The following is a 21,874-nucleotide window of genomic DNA, read 5'->3' as shown; positions in this document are numbered from 1 at the left end:
AATGTAATGTAAAGATAACTTGCCAACAAATCGTGTGTGAAAACGTTCCACCAAAAATATGTCTAAAAGTATGCTAATTATTTTTTCAAGTGTCCAAATTCGTTGTCAAAGATCGTTGGATGAAGATGCCCTCTAAATGGTAAAGGAATAGGCGAAATTTGCCCTTAAAAGTATGCTTTATAAATTTGGCAATGAAAACATCATTAATGAATCATTTTTTAACCATTTGGCATTCAAAAAGTTAGAGAGAGCGGAGAGAGAGAGCGATGGAGTTAGTCAATTAAAACATTACTTAAAAAAATCTATCAAAAATAAATTAATCACCAATTGCCACAAATTGGCCAAAAGGCAAGGCCAAAAAGCAAAAAAACAAAAAAGGTAAACGTGGCACTTTTCATTTCACTGCTGATTTCATTTCGTTTAGTTAATCAGCTTATTGAAACTTGAGGCTGAGACGGAGCCAACATAAAGAAATCGAAAAGAAAAGAAAAGAAAAACTCAACAAAGTTGGCAATTACAAAAAACGGCGGCGACGCGTCGGTGGGTCAATGGTTTGGAATGGTTTGGTGGGTGATTTTAAACAGCTGTGAAATTGCAAAATCAAATTCAATTTACACAAAATAAACGAAAAGAAAAAACACCCCAAGGAGAACAAGAGCAAAGAAAAAGAATGATAGGAATAAGGAAAGCCCTTTAAGCCAGTTTTCAGCCACATTCAGCTGGCAGCTGTGCCAAAAGAATGAAAACTTAATTAATTACCAGATTATCAGATGAAAAATTTTAAATATTAAAGTATGCTTGAAATGTTTTTTTAATGATTTGTTGAGGCTTTAACGAAAGGGTTTTTGTTTCGCTCTTTTTTTTATTCATAACTTTAGTTTCTTGCATTGCTAGTGCTAATATTGCCATTCAATATTTGCAGCACAAGCCACAAAAGTGCAATATTTCTAGTTCAAAGGAATCTGAGTGTGCCATTTTCTATGTATGTAGTCATATTGGCCATATTATTGATTTGTTGACTGATTGCTTTAGAGTGTGGAAAATACATAAATAGGACTCTTACCTGGGTTGGTTGTGTGGCCAATAGTTCGATTGGCTCTGCTGGTTGCGCTTGCTGTGTTCCGACTGCTGATGATAGTTGTGGTTGTTGTTGTTGCTGCTGTTGTTGTTGTTGTTGTTGAAATTGCTGCTGATAATGTTGCTGCTGTTGATATTCATATTGCTGTTGCATTTGATATTGCAATTGCTGATACTTTAAGTGTTGCTGCTGCTGCTGCTGTTGCTGTTGATGTTGGCCATGCACTTGGAATTGACAGCAGCAATAGAAAACGATTGCCAGCAATTGGAACGTGTTGGCAACTTTGCGTGCTGTTTTATTTATTGCTAACGACGGCATGTTGCCGTCGTGTATTTTGTGTTTTGCTTTGTGTCCTGTGTGTCCTGTATTCGGTATTCTATATTCCCTTTGTGTACAAGTATTTCACTCTGTTCTTTGTCTGCGCTTCTGTGTGTGTGTGTGTCTGTCTCTCTGTGTATGCCTTTGTGTGTGTGTGTGTGTGTGTGTGTGTGTGTGTGTGTGTGTGTGTGTGTGTGTGTGTGTTACGCTGCCAAGTATGCAACACTTTTTGGGTTGTTGCCGCTGTTTGCCTTGGCTTTCGTTTCCTTTAATCCTGTGTCTACCAGTTGCAAGTTTTCAATGCTTTCAACTTGCTTGTAAATTTTGTTGCTTGTGCTTTTGCTGTTATTGTTATTGTTTTTTTTGTTTTTTTGGTTTTTTCTTTATTCTTTTTCTTGTTATTCTTGGGTGTTGCTTGCCTCAAAACTTTTGCCCCAAAATGTTTGCCACTGAAAGAAAAACAAAACAGAACAAAACAGAAGCGAAAGTAAGTTAAAGTTGTTCTTAAGTGTCAGACGTAAAAGAAATGGTTTGTTTATTGTCTGCCACTCGATAAAATGCCATGATATTTTTTACGCCCTAACGATGGCAAGAAACAAAAAAAACAATCACCTCCCCAATGTGGTATAAAATGACAGTTATATCCCTTAGCTTGAATTTAAAATGCATATTATAATATTTTTTTTTTCAGATTTTCCAGAGACTCTATATTTAAGCTTAAATTTTGTTCAGTTTTGTTCCTAACTTTGACTGATCTGAAGCTGAAGTTTTGGATCATTGAATCTTATTATGACTTAAGTTATCTCTTTTGTGATGATCCTCAAAGTATTAGTCTTGTTGGCCATAATAAACAAGTTTTGATTCATGTATTCGCTTAAGATACATTATCTTATATAAAGTGGCAGATTCACAGAATTATATCTCCTAGAGTTCCTACTATATTTATCCTAATTGAAAACCAATTTGACTTCCCTCTCAAAGGATTCCAAAATCTATAGCTGGCTTCCATTCTGCTTACATAAAAATCTGATAATATCAATATTAATCAATCGGTTTATTTGGAAAAGTTGGTTTATAATGCCAAATCTCTACAAATGCATGAATATATATAGAGGAATAAGTGATTCACATCTTATCTATGTAGCTTATAGAAAACGTTTTTGTTATTTATATCATCAAGATAATCAAACTTACTAGCACCAAAACATAATATAAGTCACAAAAACATTTTGAAAGAACTTTGAAAACTGTTGGAAAGGTTCTTGAAGACTAAAAAAAAACGTCTAAAAATGGATTAAAATGAGCTTATTGAAAATGTGGCAAGTAAAATTTATTATTTTGCTAAGCAAAATCAAAAAGGGAGAGAGAGAGAGAGACACATAAGTAATTGCCGCTTTTTTGCTGGCCATTATTGTCTCCTCATTTTTCATTTTCTCCCATTCCCTCATCTCTCTCTCTCACTCCCTTTTCTTTTTCTGTCTCTCTTTCTCTTTCTCTCTCACTCTCTCTCTCTCTCTCTCTGCGCTTGGATTGCCGCATCAAAGTGCAATTTTGCAGTTGCTTTTATTGCATAGATATTATATTCAATGCTCGGCCTCTTCTATCCATGAAACTTTAGCAGCAATGCAAACACATCATGCTCATCCTCATCCACAACGTCATCTTAAACTCATCTCATCATCTCATCATCATCATCATGATTGCAATTATCGTTTTGCTAGCGTTTTTTGGTTTGGCCTACGATTTTCTCAGTTTTTCTTTTCGCTTTAATTGAAAAGTGAAATTATTTTATTATACCAAATGAAAACTTGTTTTTTGTTTTAGATTGCAAGTGAAATTACTAACTGCATTTTTGCATTAATTAGTTTTTGTATTTAAGCCAAATTATGTTATTATTAAATAAGAGATGAAAATTGAGGTTTAAAAATTTACTTTTCCCCTTTTCCTTTTATGACGTTTCGTTTCTTTTGGTTAACATTGTACTTTTGTTTAAATAGAAATTAAACTTTAAACTTAAGAGTTTATGTCGAGACTAGGAAGTTGAAGAATATTGTGTTCTAGTCACTTGGCCACCATTGTACAGAATATAAGTACAGAAAAGAGCGACATAATCATAACTTCAGTTGATTTGTCCAATATGCATTAAGTTATTGACTCAAAAACACACACTCGCACACACACACACAGAAATTTGTAATAAAAATTGGGAAAGTCATAAAAGTGGAATATAAGTGGAATCAATGTCTGCTATCAATCGTTTCCTGTTGCCATGTAAAGCACTTTTAATGGTTCAAATCCGTTGACGGCCGTTAATTTTATGTTCCAGTCAGTCAGTTGAAAGGAGATTTTTGGTTGCTTGGTTTTTTTTTTTTTTTTTTTGGTTCATTTTCTTTTAGTATTATTACAACTTATGGCCACTGAAATGAGGGTGTAACTTTTGGTTCCTTTTTTTTTTGCATGCCGAGTGTGAAATTTATGATAAAAACGTGCGACACTGATAAGGCATAAAAACTTTTACAGAAGGCAATGGCTACTATAGGCAGAAAAGGAAAAACTAACTTAACACTGGAACGAGAGGATAGAGAGGAATAGTTGAAACACCTTGTTGCTCGTTAGGGTAATAGTTGCAGCATCCTCTTCAACAGATTTGCGCCTATGATACACAAAATTGCAACAAAATTTTACGTGAATACACACACACACACACACACAGTCACAGCTTACCCTTAGGCAATAGTTGGCCATATGCAATCAGGCAACACGGCGCCAACATGAGCCACTATGATGCAGGCCAGCTTTCCCTGCTCTTTGCTTGGCACAAGCATCAAACCAAATTGGCCTTAGGGCTACTACAACTGCTACTACTACGGGCCTAGTACGCATTTCTTTTTGTTGTTGCTGTTTTGATTAAAAGCATCCCGGCCTTTGAGGCCTCTGAACACGCACACGCACAGTAAAAAGGTAGGGGCCTCCCTTCCTCATTCTCTCTCTCTCTCTCTCTTCTCTCTTAGTTGGAATGAGTTGAAACTTTTCGCAACCAAATGAAACGCTCAGCTTCTCTATGTATGTGTGTCTAATTTGATTTGCATACCAACAAAATTTCGATCTCACACCGTTTTGCCATTGGCAATTGCCATTCTGATTGGATGGTGAGTAGGATGCGGAATGGAGCGTCGAGCGTGGAATTGGGGTCCTAACTTCAGTCAACCAAAATGAAAGTTACGGAGTTTTCCCGAATATAGCTGATACCGCCATGGGGCACAATAGGCGACAGTGTCCAGCAACAGTATGTAGTATGAGAAGATGGGATAAAAACTGAGAGAATATTTCACAGATACTTGCTATACTTAAGCAAACATCACCTTAGGGTATAGAGGTAATTTCAAAGCACTTAACATCTTCAAAATAGGATTCGATGATGTCCCAAATGGCCATCGAATTATTGTGGAAAGATTAGAGAGACTAGCTGCAGCTTCTTTAAACAAATTCTTTGACTTTTGAGTTTGAGTTTTGAGTGTTTAGAATTTCCGACTATGATTCTTATTATACCTACTAACTAATGACAGTGTATATAAAGGAATTGACTTTGTTTTTTGATGAAAACGATTGATCGAACTGTCATGTCACACAAAATGGAAGAACGTTTTAAGTTTAAGCATATTTAAACTTCGACTAGAGTAATCCCAGTTCTTTGGCTTTGTGTTAATCGTTATTCTTTAGCAATTATCTGTTTGGAGACACAAAGTCCCAATTGGTTTCATTTTGCCTTTGAGATTTTGGGATTATATTTTCTGCTTTCACATGGCCAACATGACGTATGTGCAATTTATGTATGTTTAGAAATCTTTGTAGATACAAATGTATATTGCTAAACGTGTGTCTGTGTGTGTGTGTGTGTATGTAAGGACTAGGTATATATGTATTTTAATAATGACTAAGTGAGTTAGACCGAGTTGAGTTATTGGTGGGATAGCATTTGAGTGGCCCAGGCTCAAGTGAAAATGTTTTGGCAGCCAAGGCGAGAAATGGAAATTCCCAAAACTAATCAGCAGCGAGCACGAAAAACGTGCCACAAGACATGTGAGAAATGAATCACACATACACACACACACACACACACACACCCAGATAGAGAGAGAGAGAGAGAGAAGGAGATATGCCATCGAGGCCGTTAGTTGGGTATCTCATAGTCTACTTTTTGGCTACTCGAAGGCTTCGTCAAGCGGACCGTTAAATAATAACACGCATTTTTCCAATGCTTGGTTTTTTCATGTCTCATAAAGCCCAGCAAAGAGACAGCGAGAGAGAGAGATAGAGAGAGAATGAGGGATATAGACAAGCTACCGAGAACTCCACACAAAACCATTAATCAAATGCCGGCCCTTATGTGCGACAACACACAAAGTGAGTGGCTAGAGAGAGAGAGAGAGAGATAGAGAGACAGCTGGAGGAATGACAGGAAACGGAAGTGTTACACTAAGCTATTTAGTCTGAATATGAATTTGAAAACTGACAAAAATCTGCAAAACGAATTCTGCATATGCTGTTGAATTCAAAATTTGAAAACCCATTTCCAAACAAAATCGAAGCAAAAGGATCAACTGATATTTTAGAGAAAGAAAACAATCGATAACATTTCTACCCTGATTGTAATTAGAGACGGCAAAAACGCAAATTGAATACTAAACATCAGATGAATCAAGGTAAAACAATTCTGTTCTATTCCCTCTCTAGTTCTCTATCGAGAAGGGCTATATTATTTATTTCTCGAAAGTGTATAGCAACGTACATTTACATTTCCAAAAAAAAAAAAAAAAAGTTCTTCTTAAAGTTTTTTTTTTTTGGTTTTTGGTTTTTAAACCCCTTTTGCATCACATTTTGGCATAGTTGTTCTTGGCAAATAGAAAAATTACACAGGCTCGCATACTCAAGCACTTATATATAAGCACACATACAGCAGCACAAACACACACACACACTCACACATCTATAAATATTTATTAGTGCAGCTGTCGGAGCTGGCTTTAACATTTTTTGTTTTTTTTTGTTTCTTTTGTAAGCCTTGTTATTGCCATAGGCCAAAGGCAAAGCCAAAGCCAAAACTTTTTTGTATAGTTTTTGCCTGACTTTACCGTCAACGTTTCACACCCCATCTCACCTTATCTTGGCTCATCTTGTCTCATGTATGTATAACACGCACACTAATAGATGCAAATACATACATTACACACACACACACACACAGAAAGGCACACACATGCTTCCCAATAACTTTATTCGGAACATGTGTTTGCGCATTTAGTTGCCCATCTAACTATGCCATATCTAACAGCATACTTATACATACATACCTATGTGGCACCTACGAGCATAACTATGTATATGCTTACCTACATACATACAACAGGCTTTGCCAAGTCAATTTGATGAAGTGAGAAGAAAAAACATCAGCTAAACTATGTGAACTGGAGGGTGGTCTGAATAGACAATGATATAAACGGGAGAGAAAGTCTTTTGCCACTTGATCACAAATTACAATAACATTATGTAAATGGAAGCGAGTGTTCTAACACTTTGGCTATTGAGATGGCATATTCTTTGATTTAAACAATTTTAATTCGGATTCTTTAGGGTAGATGAGGTAAATTCTCTCCCAATATGGCTGATCACCTTCCCGTTGAGAACATTTCCTGTGGTTTCCCTTTGAGTTGGCATAATTTGTGTATGGAAACTTGCTTACCCTAGCCGGAGATTATGTTTAAATCTTTATGCTATAATAGACAGAGACTAGATAGAATCATTTGCATCATCAGTAGCATAGAATAGTCAAGGTAATGTCATTTTGATAACGTTTGATCGTTGGGATCGTTGACATTATTCTTCATTGTAAGCTGTGTCGGAGTAGGCCCCTTTTTGTTGTAATCCTCTGAAGGTAAGAAACATATAGATAAATATATGGATTTCTAGGTGCCTTGAAAATGCCTTTAGGAATAGCTTTCAGTTGATGTAATCATTGAGTTACTTTTGTGAACAAAGACTTTGTGGTCAAATAAACTTTATTTTGTGAGAGATTTCAATTAAAATGATATACCCATTCAAATGTATATATATATATATATGATTTAAATTGGCCGTTAGAGCATAATAAAGAGAATTTATGGATTTTAATATATAGATATAAATATTTTTATGAATATTTTTATTTTTGCGCTTTATGATGAACTTTTTTTGTTTTGTTTTTTTTTTGATTTGCCGCGTGATAATTAAAAGGCATTTTTAATGCTCTGTTGATTTTGTTGGCGTGTTTATGGCTTATGTTATTTCTTCTACTCTTTACGGGGGGCGTGGCCGCTTAGAGAGTGTGATCACTGATCACAGAGCGAGACAGACTTTCGTTTTTTCGCCTTTTGTTTGTTTGTATTATGTGCGTTTGTATGGAATGTAATTGCCACATGAATTTTAGTTAATTAATTTTCTATGAATTGGCAATTGGATTGAGCTGAAGCAATGCTAAAATATTTGTTACAGCTATTCAATTATTTAAACAAATTTTAGATTTGCAAAGTGGCAGTGGGTAGGAGAGTGTGTGTGTGTGTGTGTGTGTCAAGTGTCAAAGCTGCCAAACATTTGACAATTTATGTGGCATCAGAATCAAGCGACATGTTATTTGATTATTGTACAATTAAATTGTTTTTACAGCATTATTGCCATGGCCAGATGGCCCATCTGGGATGGTTATGAAATCAGTTTATATTTTAATTATGAATAATTAATATCCATTAAATGCAATGCTAAAATCCAAATTCCAAAATATATGTTACTATGCATTAAACTACATACTACATTGTATAATGATTAAATATGAGTATATGCATATGTAATGGACAACATACACACACACACACACTACTCTACAAACACATAGTTAAAAGCCATAAACCATCGTTATATGAATCAATTAATCGAATTTGTACATAATTCAATACAAAGGTTACACACAAAGAACACCAACGTATTAGATCATTCTATTCACGATGTTTGTCGCACTTCAAATTGATATTATAAATCACAAGGTCGATCGATTTGCTATGATTCTTTGAAATTGTTAACCATATATATCAAAAACGTATAAAAACTAAGAACAAGACAAAACTATTGCTTTCGAAACAAAAATGTATCGATCGGTTAGAGAAGAATAGCAGTCGATAAATTTCCGAACAAGAAAAAATACAATTGATAACTTTCAAAACGAGAATATAAAGATCTGTAAAAGAAGAAAAGCAATCGAAGCTTCCCCTAACGCGAATAAATCGATATGACGTAGAAGAAAACAATCGATAACGTTCCAAATGAGGATATAAAGATCTGCTAGAGATGAAAAACAAGCGATAACTTTCCAAACAAAGATAAATCAGTTTGCCAGAGAAAAAACAAATAATCAATAGATTTGATCTTTCAGAAAACATATCTTATTTATATATGTACACATAACTTGTCAAAGTGATCAATAAATATAGAGAATGAAAAAAAAAAGGAAAAATACTTTATATAATTTTACAATTAGTTAATGTCACTTACCCATTTCAATTAAATCGATGCTCAATAATTCTGCTTCTCTTCGGGTACACCATTGGAAATGCAAATAAAGTCATTTCGTATATACATATGTACATACATATATATATGTATGCATATATGAATATATTTACGTATGCGTGTGTGTGTGTGAGTGTGTGTATCTACATACATGCGTTGAAATGCATTTTTTGTTTTTTGCCAACATAAAGCAATAAGCGAAGGATAATTGCCATCAAACAATTGGCTTTCATTATAAAGAGAAGTTGGTTTCTTCCACCTACCCAAAAAACAAAACGTGCAAAAAAAGCAAATACAAAATCAAATTAAAATTAAAAATTCCATCTAAATGTAAATAAAAATAACAAACGAAACAAAAAAAAAAAAAAAAAAAATAATCGAAATAACAGACAAGCCCAAGGAAAATAAACAAAGGCATGAGGAGCAACGAGACAAGGGCGGCAGCCAAATGAATGAATGAAGCCATCAGGAGAAGAGCGCCATGTGCAACAACAGAAATTCGAGGGATAGAAAATGAGGGACGCAACAAAGCGACAACTACAGCAACACCAAAAACAACAACAACCACAACAACAACAATAGCGACAGCGGAAAAATGTCGCCAAACGCAAATACTGCGGCACATTTTCATTCATTTTTTTTTTTTTCTTTCTGTTCTGTTCTCTTCTCATTTTTCATACCCAGCATTCAATGGGCCAACAGGGCGTATTAAAATGTAAGCGATGGAGAACAACAACTAAAAGAGCGAATCTTCCCAGGACAGCAAGTCCCCAAGAGAGGAATGATAAGAAGATTGTCTACGATAGTAGAAAGGCAGATATATTGACTCCATATAGAAATTCTCCTAAACGTATAGACAAAGCTTGCCCAGTCTCAAATTATCCCTTCAAATCAATTAAATGAATCTAAGGGCTTTATATTCGGCAATTGTAAATCAATCAATAAAAGATTTCTCAATCGGCAGGATACTATGCATTCAAGATCACCGCTAGTGGGCGCCACAGTGCTAACACTTGATGTTAGAGGGTATATCGTTAAGGTATACGGCCTTGAGGACCGTACGGAATTTTCCTTTTTCCGTGTTTTTGTTTTTTGGCTGCTTTTGAAGCACAAACACAAACACAGAGCGACAGAGATAGCAATACCAGAGTGAGTGGGAGCCTGCGGGCCGAAAATTTTTAGATTTTCATTCGGTTTTTTGTATTTTTTTTGTATTTTTTGCTTTCCTTTTGTTGCTCTTATTTGTCACTGTAGTTGACAAATGCCCCAATACCCATACATTTATGTATAGCAGAAGCATACACACACACACACACACACACATATATATGCCTTATTTAATTTTTAGTATTAATCAAATCACATGAAAATCCAATTTAAAGTGGTGTGTTTTTTTTTTTGGTTTTGCTTTTTGCCAGACAAACAATATAAAAGCCAAGCATTTTTTGGCTTAATAAACAAAATGGATAATATCGTAATAAATACGAGGGTAGCTTATGAACTTGGAGAATGTGTGGAACAAGAAACTAAATCAAAATGGAATGGAATGGAATTCTTTTTTCTATATAACATATAAGTAAATCCCAATTTGATTGAGTTTCAAAATGTGAAAATCTATTTTTTGTCTTCTCCTTTTTTCCTGATGTATTTTTTCATTGGCAATATGCAGCCACACTAATTGAGTTCTATAAGAAGAAACCTAAAAATTTGTCCCTGATTTCGTATTAAAAATGTAAAAAACAATCTTCTTGCGATATAACATTAATATGTCCATAAATATCCACAGTTTAGACTGACAATTATGGACAATTGCATGTGTCTTGGCTAAGTGAAAAATCCTTTCTCTCTTTTTTTATGGAAAGGAAGTAAATAACGGTTGTCAATATTCAATATTCAATTAGACATCTTGGACAAAAATTTCACTGACAATTAACAAAACAAAAGAAATTGTCTAACCGGTTTAATTAGGGGCGCCACAAAAGGCGCTGAGGGGGCTGGATATTCAATATACGTAAATGGCAACAAAAGAAACTCGTTATGCCGGCAAAACGAAAAACCGAAATCGAAAATAAAATAGAAAAAACCAAAAAAGAAGAAGAAAAACTTTCGCTAAATCAAATTGCAAATAGTGTAAAATGCAATTGAGCATTGCAATAACATTGAAAACCAGTCAAAGACACATAACAACAACAACAAGAAAAATTGAACAACATTAAAAATGAAAATTGCTGAGTTTTCTTTGGCAATGCACACAAACACACACACACACACACACACACAGACACACACAAGCACACAGTAACAAAAATATAAACAAACAATTCAGTTAGCGGCAGCAGCACGTGGCCAAAAGCCGTTACCAATTCTCGAATTGCCAAGGCAAACGAACACAAAAAAAAAAAAAAAAGCGCGCAAAACTTGAACGACTTCTTATTGACTGCGTCTGTCAATGTGACAATCTGTCACTTTGTCAACCGTTTGACTAGTGTGTCTCCCAACTACTCTACGGCTGCTGCTGCTGCTGCTGGCGGCTGCGAGACGAGGCACACACGCTGAGCGTTCGATGGCGACTGAAGTTGCCGCCGCCTGATAATGCCGCATGCCATGGAGGCCCCAAAACAAGAGCCGAACAACCAGACGACCAGAACGAACGAACGAACGACCGAGCAGCAGCAGCAGCAGCAGCAGCAGCCAAAAGCCGAGACCAACGAAGACGAAAATGAAAATTTTCACAGGCCGAACACACAACATGCTTTTGGTTGTTTTTCTTAAATTTTTCTTCTTTTTTTTTTGAGTGAGTGAGTGTGTTGCAGACTTGTTTTACCACTTTTCCCCACACACACAAACACACACGCACACACTGAACCAAGTGCAGCGTCTGCATTTTCCACATTGGAGCGGGCATGGTGAAAACTTGCTCCCAAAATGAATGAACAAGCCAAGTCCAAGTGTCGGGTGCAGTCTCTTCTCAACATCAACAAGACCAACCAACACCCAACACCCACCAACCACCACCCACTTGGCCATCCAGTACCGCCAGCAACTTCTTTCGATGGGCGGCAGACACTCAAAATGTTGCCTGAGCGGCTCAAATGATTATTGCAATTGTCTGTTCCGTCTCGTTTCGCTTCGTTTTTGGGTGTTGATTTACTTTGATGGCATTAGGTTGACCACTAGAACCAATGGATTGACCATTGATGGAGAAAACAATGCCGCATCATCAGCGAATTCGCCCAATGCGATCCTTAAAGCCATCGAGAGAGAGATGAGGACTAAAGACTAAAGTCTTTAAGTAAGAAAAGAAAGCTAAAAAGCTTTGGAAATTAGAATTTGGAATCAGAAGGGAAGAATCAAGGAAAAGAAAAGCAAATAGAACAACAGAAGAACCATAAAAGAGGATCAAAGAAATGGAATAGAAAGAAACAGAAACAAAAACAGGAAGAGAAATTTGAGCACATGAATGAAAGAAATAGAAGCACTTCGGAGAAAGTGAACGGAAAACAGATAAAAAGTAGGCACAAGAAGAAAAGAAATTTTAAGGACAAAAGAAGGATATAAGAGCCAAAGAAATTGAAAAGAACAAATAATATGGTAGGAGGATATAAGAGGAGCAACAAAATGAAATAAGAAGAAACAGAAGAAGGCAAAAGAAGAAGCAATAAAGGGAAATAAAAAACAGAGAAAAAGTAGAATCAAAAAGTAAAGAAATTTTGTTAAAACTGATTGCAAATGAAAATGCAAAATGAAACAAACAAGACAATGAAAAGCGACAACAGAAAGAAGAATACAAAAACCAGAATCAAAGACAGAAAAGAAGTACAGAAAGAAAGTGTAGAATGCAGAACGTAAAACAAGGATATCAAAACTGAAATTGACTAGAATATAAACTCAATGACATCCATTGAAACATATTACTTACCTTGTTTGTGTTGTTGGTTTAGAGGGAATTCCTACAGTAAAAGTATATAAAGGTTATATACCCATCTACATATGTATGTATGTATATACACACACATACATGTGCACATATATTGGTTTGAATACAAATGCAAAAAGCTGCTTAGTGGTTCAGTCAAGTCCAAGCCGTAATCCAATTCAGCGGACACATGACGAGATATTGGGCACTATGTAAACACTCGCCCACACACACACACACACACACACAAAGCTAGAGAATATCAAGAAGGGGCAGGGAGAAATAAAATCTAAAGCAAGATAAGAACCTCGGACAAGGGCGTCACTTTATCCTTGTCCTGATCCCCACCAGCTTTCAGGTTCGGGGTCATTTTTGGTCCCATGTTATGTGCATTTTATTCGTGCCATTTTATCCTTTTGTTTTTTTTCCTTTTTGTTTTCTCTCCATACTTTTATCCCTTCCCTTTCCCCCGTTTTCTTTGTTGCTCTTCCCTCACTTTTTTTGTCTTTTGCATTTCTCTTCCGGATTCCTTTTTTTCGCCTCTTTTTTCTACATCTTTGACAAATGTAAACAGTCGGGTTTTTTTCCCGTGCTTCATAGTGTCAGAGGCAATGCCGGGGTGAGCTTTTCTCTTCAGTTTTCATTTCTACATACAAACATTTTCACTGGTTTTTCCTTTTCTCCACTATCCTGTCCTTGATTGAGGTTTGAGTTTGGCTTATTTTGGTTGGAGTTAATCAGCTTATCGTGTCAGTTTGACTATTAAAACGGGTCTAGCTAAATTTTTGCTACCTGCCCCGGAAAACTAAAGTGAAGTTTCTTTACTTTTTTTTCCCATCCATCTGTGAAAGTGACATGAGTCTATCGAATCCTCAAGATAATAGCTTATTTTCAAGAACTGATTAAAAAGTTTGAAGAAGTTTGAATAGTGTTTCGATTTGTATGAAGTAAGTAGATATAGGAAGGCATTGACTGAACTTTATCTACTTAAGAACTTAATTGACAAGAAAAGAAGGGAAACTCCTCTATTGATAGTCTTCTGAGCTCCTTCTGAAAAATTAAGTGTCAGCTGTAAGTCCATATCCTGGTTTGAACTATTCTACAATCAATTGGCTGCCAAAGGATCTTTCAGCTGATTGTGAGATCAGAGACTGAATACTTGAAAACTTTATTGAATCATTTTAGGTTAAAATTTAAATTTGGAATGAAAATCAGTATTGACATTTAGAAGAACTTCAAATTCATGGAAACAGACGAAAACAAGAACCTCAGAGAATGACAAAGTGACAGCGATCTACTATCTAAAAGTAGTAAAGGATGATAGATAATACAATTTTTGATAAAATTCTTAAATGCTATAGGCAATGGCAATGTTCAATTCGATAGACAGCAGCCGGCCAGAGCATTGCGTATGAATAGAAAGTGAGGCATTTGGCTCTACATGGTTGACTTCTGTTCGTTTGCTCTACTAACCATTGGACAATGTTACACGCAATTCAGGTAATTTCACCAAGGTGACTTTCCATGACTTTGACTTTGGCAGCACAACAAAAACAAAACAGGATTTTCAAGTTGTAATACATATATGTATGTATGTATGTATAGAAAATGTATGTGTGTTTGTTTTTTTTTGCGAAAGTGACAGAGCAAGAGCAAGCTCTCTGCAGAGCCAGACGGCTGGACCAACAGCAGAAACATTCATTCATTGATTGCCTCTTTTGGTATTAGTTTCAATTTATTTCACTTTGAGTGTGATGGATGGGCAGTTGGCGACAAAAAAGCATTCAACGTTTTGGCCAAAGTCATCAATTGCAGCAACCGTTTGGTACCCTTTGCTCCATTGGCGGGGCGGCTATACTTTTCTAATGCCAAAACAATTGTTGCACAAAATAAATTTATATGATGCCAGACAATAGGGCAAGAGAGAGAGACAGAGAGAGAGAGATTGTCTAGAAAGAAATGTTGAAGAAAATGGCAATGCAATCAATTGGCCCATTGTATGTGCATTAAATGAAACGAAAAGGAGCTCAAAGTTGTTGGACATAATATTGATTTATATAACATTTAATTGAGCCAACACAAATTTATTGAGCTCTCTCTCTCGCTCTCTCCCTCTCTGTGTTTGTTCAATTGTCTCATAATTGAGAAATAACTTGAAATTGTTTAAACCTTGTTTAAGCCCTGTTTAAAGATTTTATGCAGCTTCCCATGCATTTTGTTCTTATTAAAACCTGTTTTCCAGTGGCTCATTTTGGGTTTCTTCTGCTCTGAAGTCTCCTGTCTACAAATTGAAACATTTTCTTCCTGATCGGCAAGGCAAATAGGGTTCCTTCTTCCTTAGATAGAGTAACACAGGTCATTAGCATATTATATGGGATGATTCTTAATCGGCAACAACATTCGATTCAATATAGCCATGTCCAAATCTTGATCGTGTCTTCGTTCTCACTTGGCCAAATTCTTCTTAAGTTGTTTTTTCAGATTCGACTACTATAACATTTATATAGCTGACATATCAGTCAAAAAATTCAATCTTAGTCAAATAACTTTTTTTGGTTTCTCAATTTCAATATCGTCTCAAACTACCCAATAAACTTGTCTTTTATATCGCATCATTTAGTATTCTTCAGATCATATTACTATATATTCTATAGCTTTCATATCACCAGACATTTTCGTATAATCCAATGATTATATAACTAATCCTGTTAACCAATTAAAGAACCTTGTCTTAACTGAGTTCTTAATTAAAAAATATGTTTGTACTTATTGCATCAAGGTGTGTGTGTGTGTATGTCGTTTTGTTGTGCTGCTTTCACCTGCATAGGATTCAGCAAAAAGAATGTTGAAAACAACAGCAACAACAACAACAACAAACTATTCCCTCGATAACAAAAATGGAGAGAATAAGTTAAAAATTGTGACGGACAATGTTTGCCACAGCTATTTTTTTTTATTTTTGCTTGATTTATACATATACATACATATATGTGTGCATGTACGTATGTGTGTGTGCGTGTGTGTGTGTGTGTGTGTGTGTTTTTCATCCAGTGAAGCATCGTCATCATTGCTATTGATATGGTTTTGCACTTGTTTGCAGTTTTTCGTTGTAGAAGCCCCTTCAAGCCCCCCCTGCCTTCCTACCTGCCTTTTCACCTGTCTGTCGTCTACGTTGTCTGCCACTCTTTTTGCCGCTTTCATGCACATTTGTTTGATTTTTATTTTTGCCACGCCTTCACATTTTTTTGATACCCATTAGAACCCATAGAAGCCACAGGATGGAGAACATCTTCGAATGGCTGCTTGAGTTTCTGTACCCTGTATAAGCCAAACAGGGTATTCCAAAGTCGAGATAGTTACCAGTTTTTGTTTCATTTACTTTTTCCACATGAATTTATTGCTTGCATATTTCGGTTTTTCATGGCACAGAAAAGCCAACGAAAAAAGTTGTGTGGGTATCTAGCTACCAGGCGACCTACCTGCATTCTCTCACCCACTGCCCCGCCCTCACTTGGGGTGTTCACCCCCTACGGCCATGTCAGGACCATCATATGCACCGCTTACACGTTTTTTTTTCTTCTACCCTTTTTTTCTGTTTTGGCCATTTTGTTTGTACACGGAAATGGTTAACAACGGTAGCGGATGTTGTGTAAATTTAATAAATATAGCTCGACAATTTTTATTTATTCAATTTCATTTTCGTTTCACTTGTTGTTGTTGTTGTTGCTGTTGCCAGTTGACCATTGTTGTTGTTGTTGTTGTTGCTGCTAGCCGTGCATCTAATTAGCAGTTGGTTAAACATAACAAAAAATAAATAGGTTTATAACTTTTGCATTTTTGTTTTCTCTTCGGTTTTGGCCATCAATAATATTGACTGTTTGACAAATGTAAATCAGATGGATTATAAAATTATATCAACTTTAACAAGAGGTAAATAAATATTTTTTATGCGAATGTAAACAAAAGTTAAACTGTTAGCTCTACTAATACCCGGATCAGACTGCCTGTAACCAAATAAAATGGCTTAAATCTTAACAAAAAAAAAACCAAAAACCAACCGTTGAAACTTTATATTAAACAATTAAAGTGTAAAAATTGAGAAAATTTTCAACAATTTAAAGTCAACCTAATGCAGATGGATATGTCTGCTGATACTGATCAGGAATATATGTATATATATAACAAGTTGCCTTCTGTCTGCCAGATTCCTTGTGGCCCTTTTGGTCTTCTCATCATTCTGACCTTTAACATTACTCGACGGTTTGACCAATGAGTTTCTTTTTTTCCTTTTGCTTTCTGCAGGTGTGACAAGTGTAAGACATTTCTCGACTTTTGGCCAAATATCTGCCAAAGCAAACACAATGGGTAAACCGTTATTTAAACGTTAGACCGCAAAAAAAGGGAGGAGAGAGTGAGAGAGAGAGAGAGAGGAAGTTCCAACAATGAAACGTTTGCAGAATGGCCAATGTCAAGTGTGGAAAGCAAGTTGAAAAATGGAACCAGAAAAGAAATGCTCAGCCATTGACCGGAAAATGGGAAAAGGCAAAAATCCACAAAAACTGTGTCAAAATAAAAAGAAACCAAGTGGCAACCCTGCATTAATCTTCGAAATTTGTTTTGTGCAAGCTGCGTTTGTCCCGGCGGCTTCAAAATTTATGGGCCGCGGCCTTTCACCACCATTTCAAGTGCCATTTGAAGTGTGCGCCATGTGACCAAGGTTAATACAGACCAGCCCAGCCCAGCCCAGCCCAGTCGAGTCGAGACCAGCCCAGTTCAGCCCATCTCGTCTCAACTCAGTTTAGTTCAGTTCAGTTCAGGGGTTAAGTGGTTAAGGGTTTCAACATGCTGGAGAGGGGTGGAATGGTGTGGTGGTGGGGGGGGCCTCAGGTGGTTAGGGGGTAAACCCCTCTGGCAATTTAACGCTTACGATTTGCGTTGCCTCGTCAGGGGATTGCAATTGAATGCCAAATGCACACAAATTGCTAAAGAAAAAGGAGCACACAACAAGAACAAAACGAAGGAAAATGAAAATAAAAATAACGCTGCATACTTGCAGGCGCCGCAACTGAAAAGCGCAGTCAGCCAGTCCCCAAGGGAAGGAAACAGAGCGAGAGAGAGATTGAAGCTTTTAAAATTCTCCCACAAATGCAATCTACTTGTTCTCCTTGCCTTCCTAACTTGGCTTTCCCTTCTCTCTTTCCACCCTCTCATGCCCTCTTAGATTTTATTGCTGAGCCCTTAGGTCTTTGCTATGCCTTTTTCGGTTTTGGCTAATTAAATTTTATGCTTGGTAATTTTTGGTTAAAAAAGAATGAATGAAAAAACCGAAAAAAAAAAAAAATGAAAATCAAAAAGAAGGCAAAAAGGAAACCCAAGACGACGGTGTGAGACCATTATTATGTTCCTGTGGCTCTTTTTTTTCCATCCTCTTTTCCAGCCATAAATAACTTTAATTGGGGTCTAAATTGCAAATTGAAGATGATTTTTCTATTTCGTGTTGTTTTTGTTGTTGTGTTTCTTATTAGTGGTAAGCCATGATATTGACCTCAAGGACCCATCTATCAGTCTCAATCATTATTCGATCCTTTGATCCATGCAAAGGATCTTGGCAGTTCCATCAAACGTTGGAAAAGAACTAAAAATTGAATGGATGAAAGAAAAATTTGTATATTATTTTCAAATTTAATCTAATGCCGAAGAGTATTAAAAGATTTTTGCTTAAAAGTGCCTGAAACAACAATTTTTGGGGGCGATTAAACAATTTAATTGGAATTAAATTATATTTTCGTCACACAAAATGCGGGCGCAGTCAGTCGGGCAAGCAAATTCAATTTGCAGAAATAATCATTTTTGTGGGTTAAAATTTGTTGCATAATTTGTTTTAATTTTTCTATATATACATATGTATATATATTTTTTTCCTCCCCTTTCCAAACGACTTTAGACACAGGCAGAGGAGGTGAGTTTAATGCAATTAAATTTAATTGCGCATAAATTTTCAATCAAAACGGCTGCAGCCAGAAACACACACACACACACACACACACACACAGTGTGAATAAGTGACTGAAGCCAGAAGGATGAAGAAAAACGGCAGTTTTCTAAGCAAAAAGAGAGTCAGAGGAAAAACTCCTCTAAACATTCATGTGCAAGATAAAAAACACAAAAAAAATTAAACAAACAAACAAAAGAGAAAAAGAGTCAATTTATTTTTATGAAATTTGGACTTTTTTTTGAATACCCTTTACGAAAAGAGTTTTCCAAATTCAATTTGAGAGAAAAAAAAGAAAGATTTGAGTGGAAAGTGGAATTTGAACAAAAGGAATGTGTTTATACTATATATACATATATATGAGTTCTTTAAAGAGAACGAGTAATTTTAGTTAATTTCAAATCAAATAAGAAACATTTCAATCAAAGATCCACTCACAACAAACTTCAAACTGATTGCATTTAAATACAATGAATGAATCCTTTAAACTGGCTAAATACTTTTTGGACAGTTTATTACATTCAAATTGAAAATGAATACATTTGAATGGGTTAAAGACATGAGTACTTGGATACGTTGCCCAGTTAAATGAATCAATGAATGGGAACATTTATGAATTGTTCAAACAGAATGAGTAATTTAACAAGAAATCATTATAAACAAGTTATTCATTCTCATTCACTTTGGTCGTTGTTCATTCATTGATATAAATTGATTATTATTTGAATCCATTTAATCATTTTTCAACATTTTTGAGCGATTCAAAGTGAACTTTCCATGCAATGAACCCATCTTAAAGAGAGTGTATTATTGATATACCCTTTCGTTTGTGCTTGTGCTATCAGTATAAAAATGGCTAACAACAACAACAACGGCAATAAGAAGAAAGAGAAAGAACTTAATAATATATTGTAGTATGTGAGAAATGCCTGACAATATGTGTCCAGGAAGCGGATATTAAAGAAGAAAATGAAAAATTAAAATGAAAAGCTGACATTTGCTGCCAGACTTGATTTATGATTGTGCAGCTGAAGGACACGTGAAGTACAAGGCGGGTTGGATAGAAGGTTAGAGGGTGGTGGGGGGTGGGGTATGAGCAAATATCATTTTTTATTACTTTATAGCCTGACTTTACCTTTTTTTTGGTGTGGTGTAGATTACGATAAAAGTACTAAGCCAAATCAGACTATATCAAGCACTGCCAACAGGCCCCCCACACCTCCCCCCCATCCACCTTTCTGCTCCTCTGCCGACACCCATTACCGAATCCGAAAGTTTACAGCTTAAATGCAAACTTCAGTTGCAGCAGGCACGAATTGAACTTGCCCCATGCAAAGTGCTTACGCTTTTGCAAACGTTTGGGCCAATTGGCCCAAAAGCATTCAGCCATTCAAGCATCTCAACTCGACTGGCCAATTGGTCTTTTCTGCCTGGTTTATACATCTATTTACCAAAACTTCTCTTGCTCTCTCTCTCTCTGTCTCTTTTGGTTCTCTCATACTACTAATACTACTACTACTACTTCTTTTTCTTCCTTCTCTTTCTCTCACCATGGTTGACCAGCTTACTGAAGCGTAAAAGGCTTAAACATCCGCCATTTGGCTAAAGGATGAAGCGTATCGGCACACATTTGCCACAGACTTGCCCGAGTAAGTCTTCTTGAAATGCTCTATTCTAGTCATTAATCGTAGCTGCATTATACAACAACGAACCAAAATATCCTGAACTGCGTGCTATCTGATAGAATATGAGTATATTCAAAATATTATGTGTTTCCCCCTTTGATTTATCAAATTGGCCTGGTTAACTCTAATGGGCATATTAAGTAGTCAAAGTAGTAGACTTTTATACCATTCGTTTGATTGTGAAATGATTATATTACAAAGTTTGACGGTAAATTAATTAATTTTCGTTTTCCATGGCCCAGGCCATAGACCTCTGTGCTAATTGTTTAATTAAATTAAAATTATAAACAATACAAACTCAATGTCTCTTGTGAACTTTGCCAATTCAAATATGTACTTTGTTGTTGTTGTTGTTGTTGTTGTTAGTGATATGTTTAATTGGCCGACAGTCATATGCCAAATTCGTTGAGCTTGCAATTTGAATTTTTGGTTTTTTATTCATTTCGTCATATGGGAATTTCATTTGAAACTTAAATACACACACACACACACACACACACACACACACTTACAAGGCCACAAAACGTGCACAGTTACAGAAATAATAAAAGGGTAGCAACTAAAATAAAACAAATACCAAAAAAAAAAAAAAAAAAACCACAACGGCAATGAAATCAAACAAAACTGAAGCTGAAAATGTAACAAAATCCTGCAGGGCAGGCAGTAAAAGTGCCGAAGTTTAAATACTCTTTGAAAATGGTTTTCATTTCTGTAAACAGAAGTACAAACTTAATATATTTTATCTCTTTTAAATTAAATTATTATTCTTATCTCTTTTTCAGTAGGTCAAAGCTTTTAATTCATTAGCCTAGACTCTAAAAAGTAGCGAAAGGGCAATTCTGTGTGTGTGTATGTGTGTGTGCTTTAGCAATTATGCAACAAGATACAAATTGAAATGCATAAAATGATAGAAATAGAATGAAAAGGGCCATATTTGCTCTTTACCATTTTTTTTTTTTTTTTTTTTTTTTTGAAATTGACAGGTGACTTGACTGTGCGATGGGGCTCGGTTGGCTGTCAGTTTGTTAAATTGAAATGTTCCTGGAAACCTATAAATTACATACACATACATATATACATACATTCACACTCACGCTTTTGAGGGCCCTCACTTCCTTTACCCCACCGAAGTACACACACACACAAGCAGTTGCAATGTTATGCAAATAAACACACACATAAAACAGCCAACCACCCTATCAATGCAACACACACACACACACACACACACAAACTGACAGGCGAATACTTTTAATATGTAGAGTAATCTAAAAAAAAACCATAGCATA

General features: G+C 35.8%; 1 protein-coding gene across 1 annotated transcript in view; it reads right to left on the bottom strand.

Moving 5' to 3' along the window:
* LOC137587047 (serine-rich adhesin for platelets) overlaps window positions 1-11,550 on the bottom strand; it is a 56,972-nt gene extending 45,422 nt beyond the window's left edge. The window contains exons 1-3 of the mRNA XM_068303284.1: window positions 11,312-11,550; window positions 8,975-9,012; window positions 1,064-1,845 (exon numbers count right to left, since the gene is read on the bottom strand). Of these exons, the coding sequence (XP_068159385.1) occupies window positions 1,064-1,396 (333 nt within the window). The 5' untranslated portion in view covers window positions 1,397-1,845; window positions 8,975-9,012; window positions 11,312-11,550. The remainder of the gene's footprint in view (window positions 1-1,063; window positions 1,846-8,974; window positions 9,013-11,311) is intronic.
* Window positions 11,551-21,874: the final 10,324 nt, after the last annotated feature.

The sequence above is a fragment of the Drosophila tropicalis genome, unplaced genomic scaffold (genome assembly GCF_018151085.1).
Source record: "Drosophila tropicalis isolate 14030-0801.00 unplaced genomic scaffold, ASM1815108v1 contig_158, whole genome shotgun sequence".
NCBI lineage: Eukaryota > Metazoa > Arthropoda > Insecta > Diptera > Drosophilidae > Drosophila > Drosophila tropicalis.
Note: the sequence above shows the minus strand (reverse complement) of the source record. Positions and strands in the feature narration are given on the sequence as shown.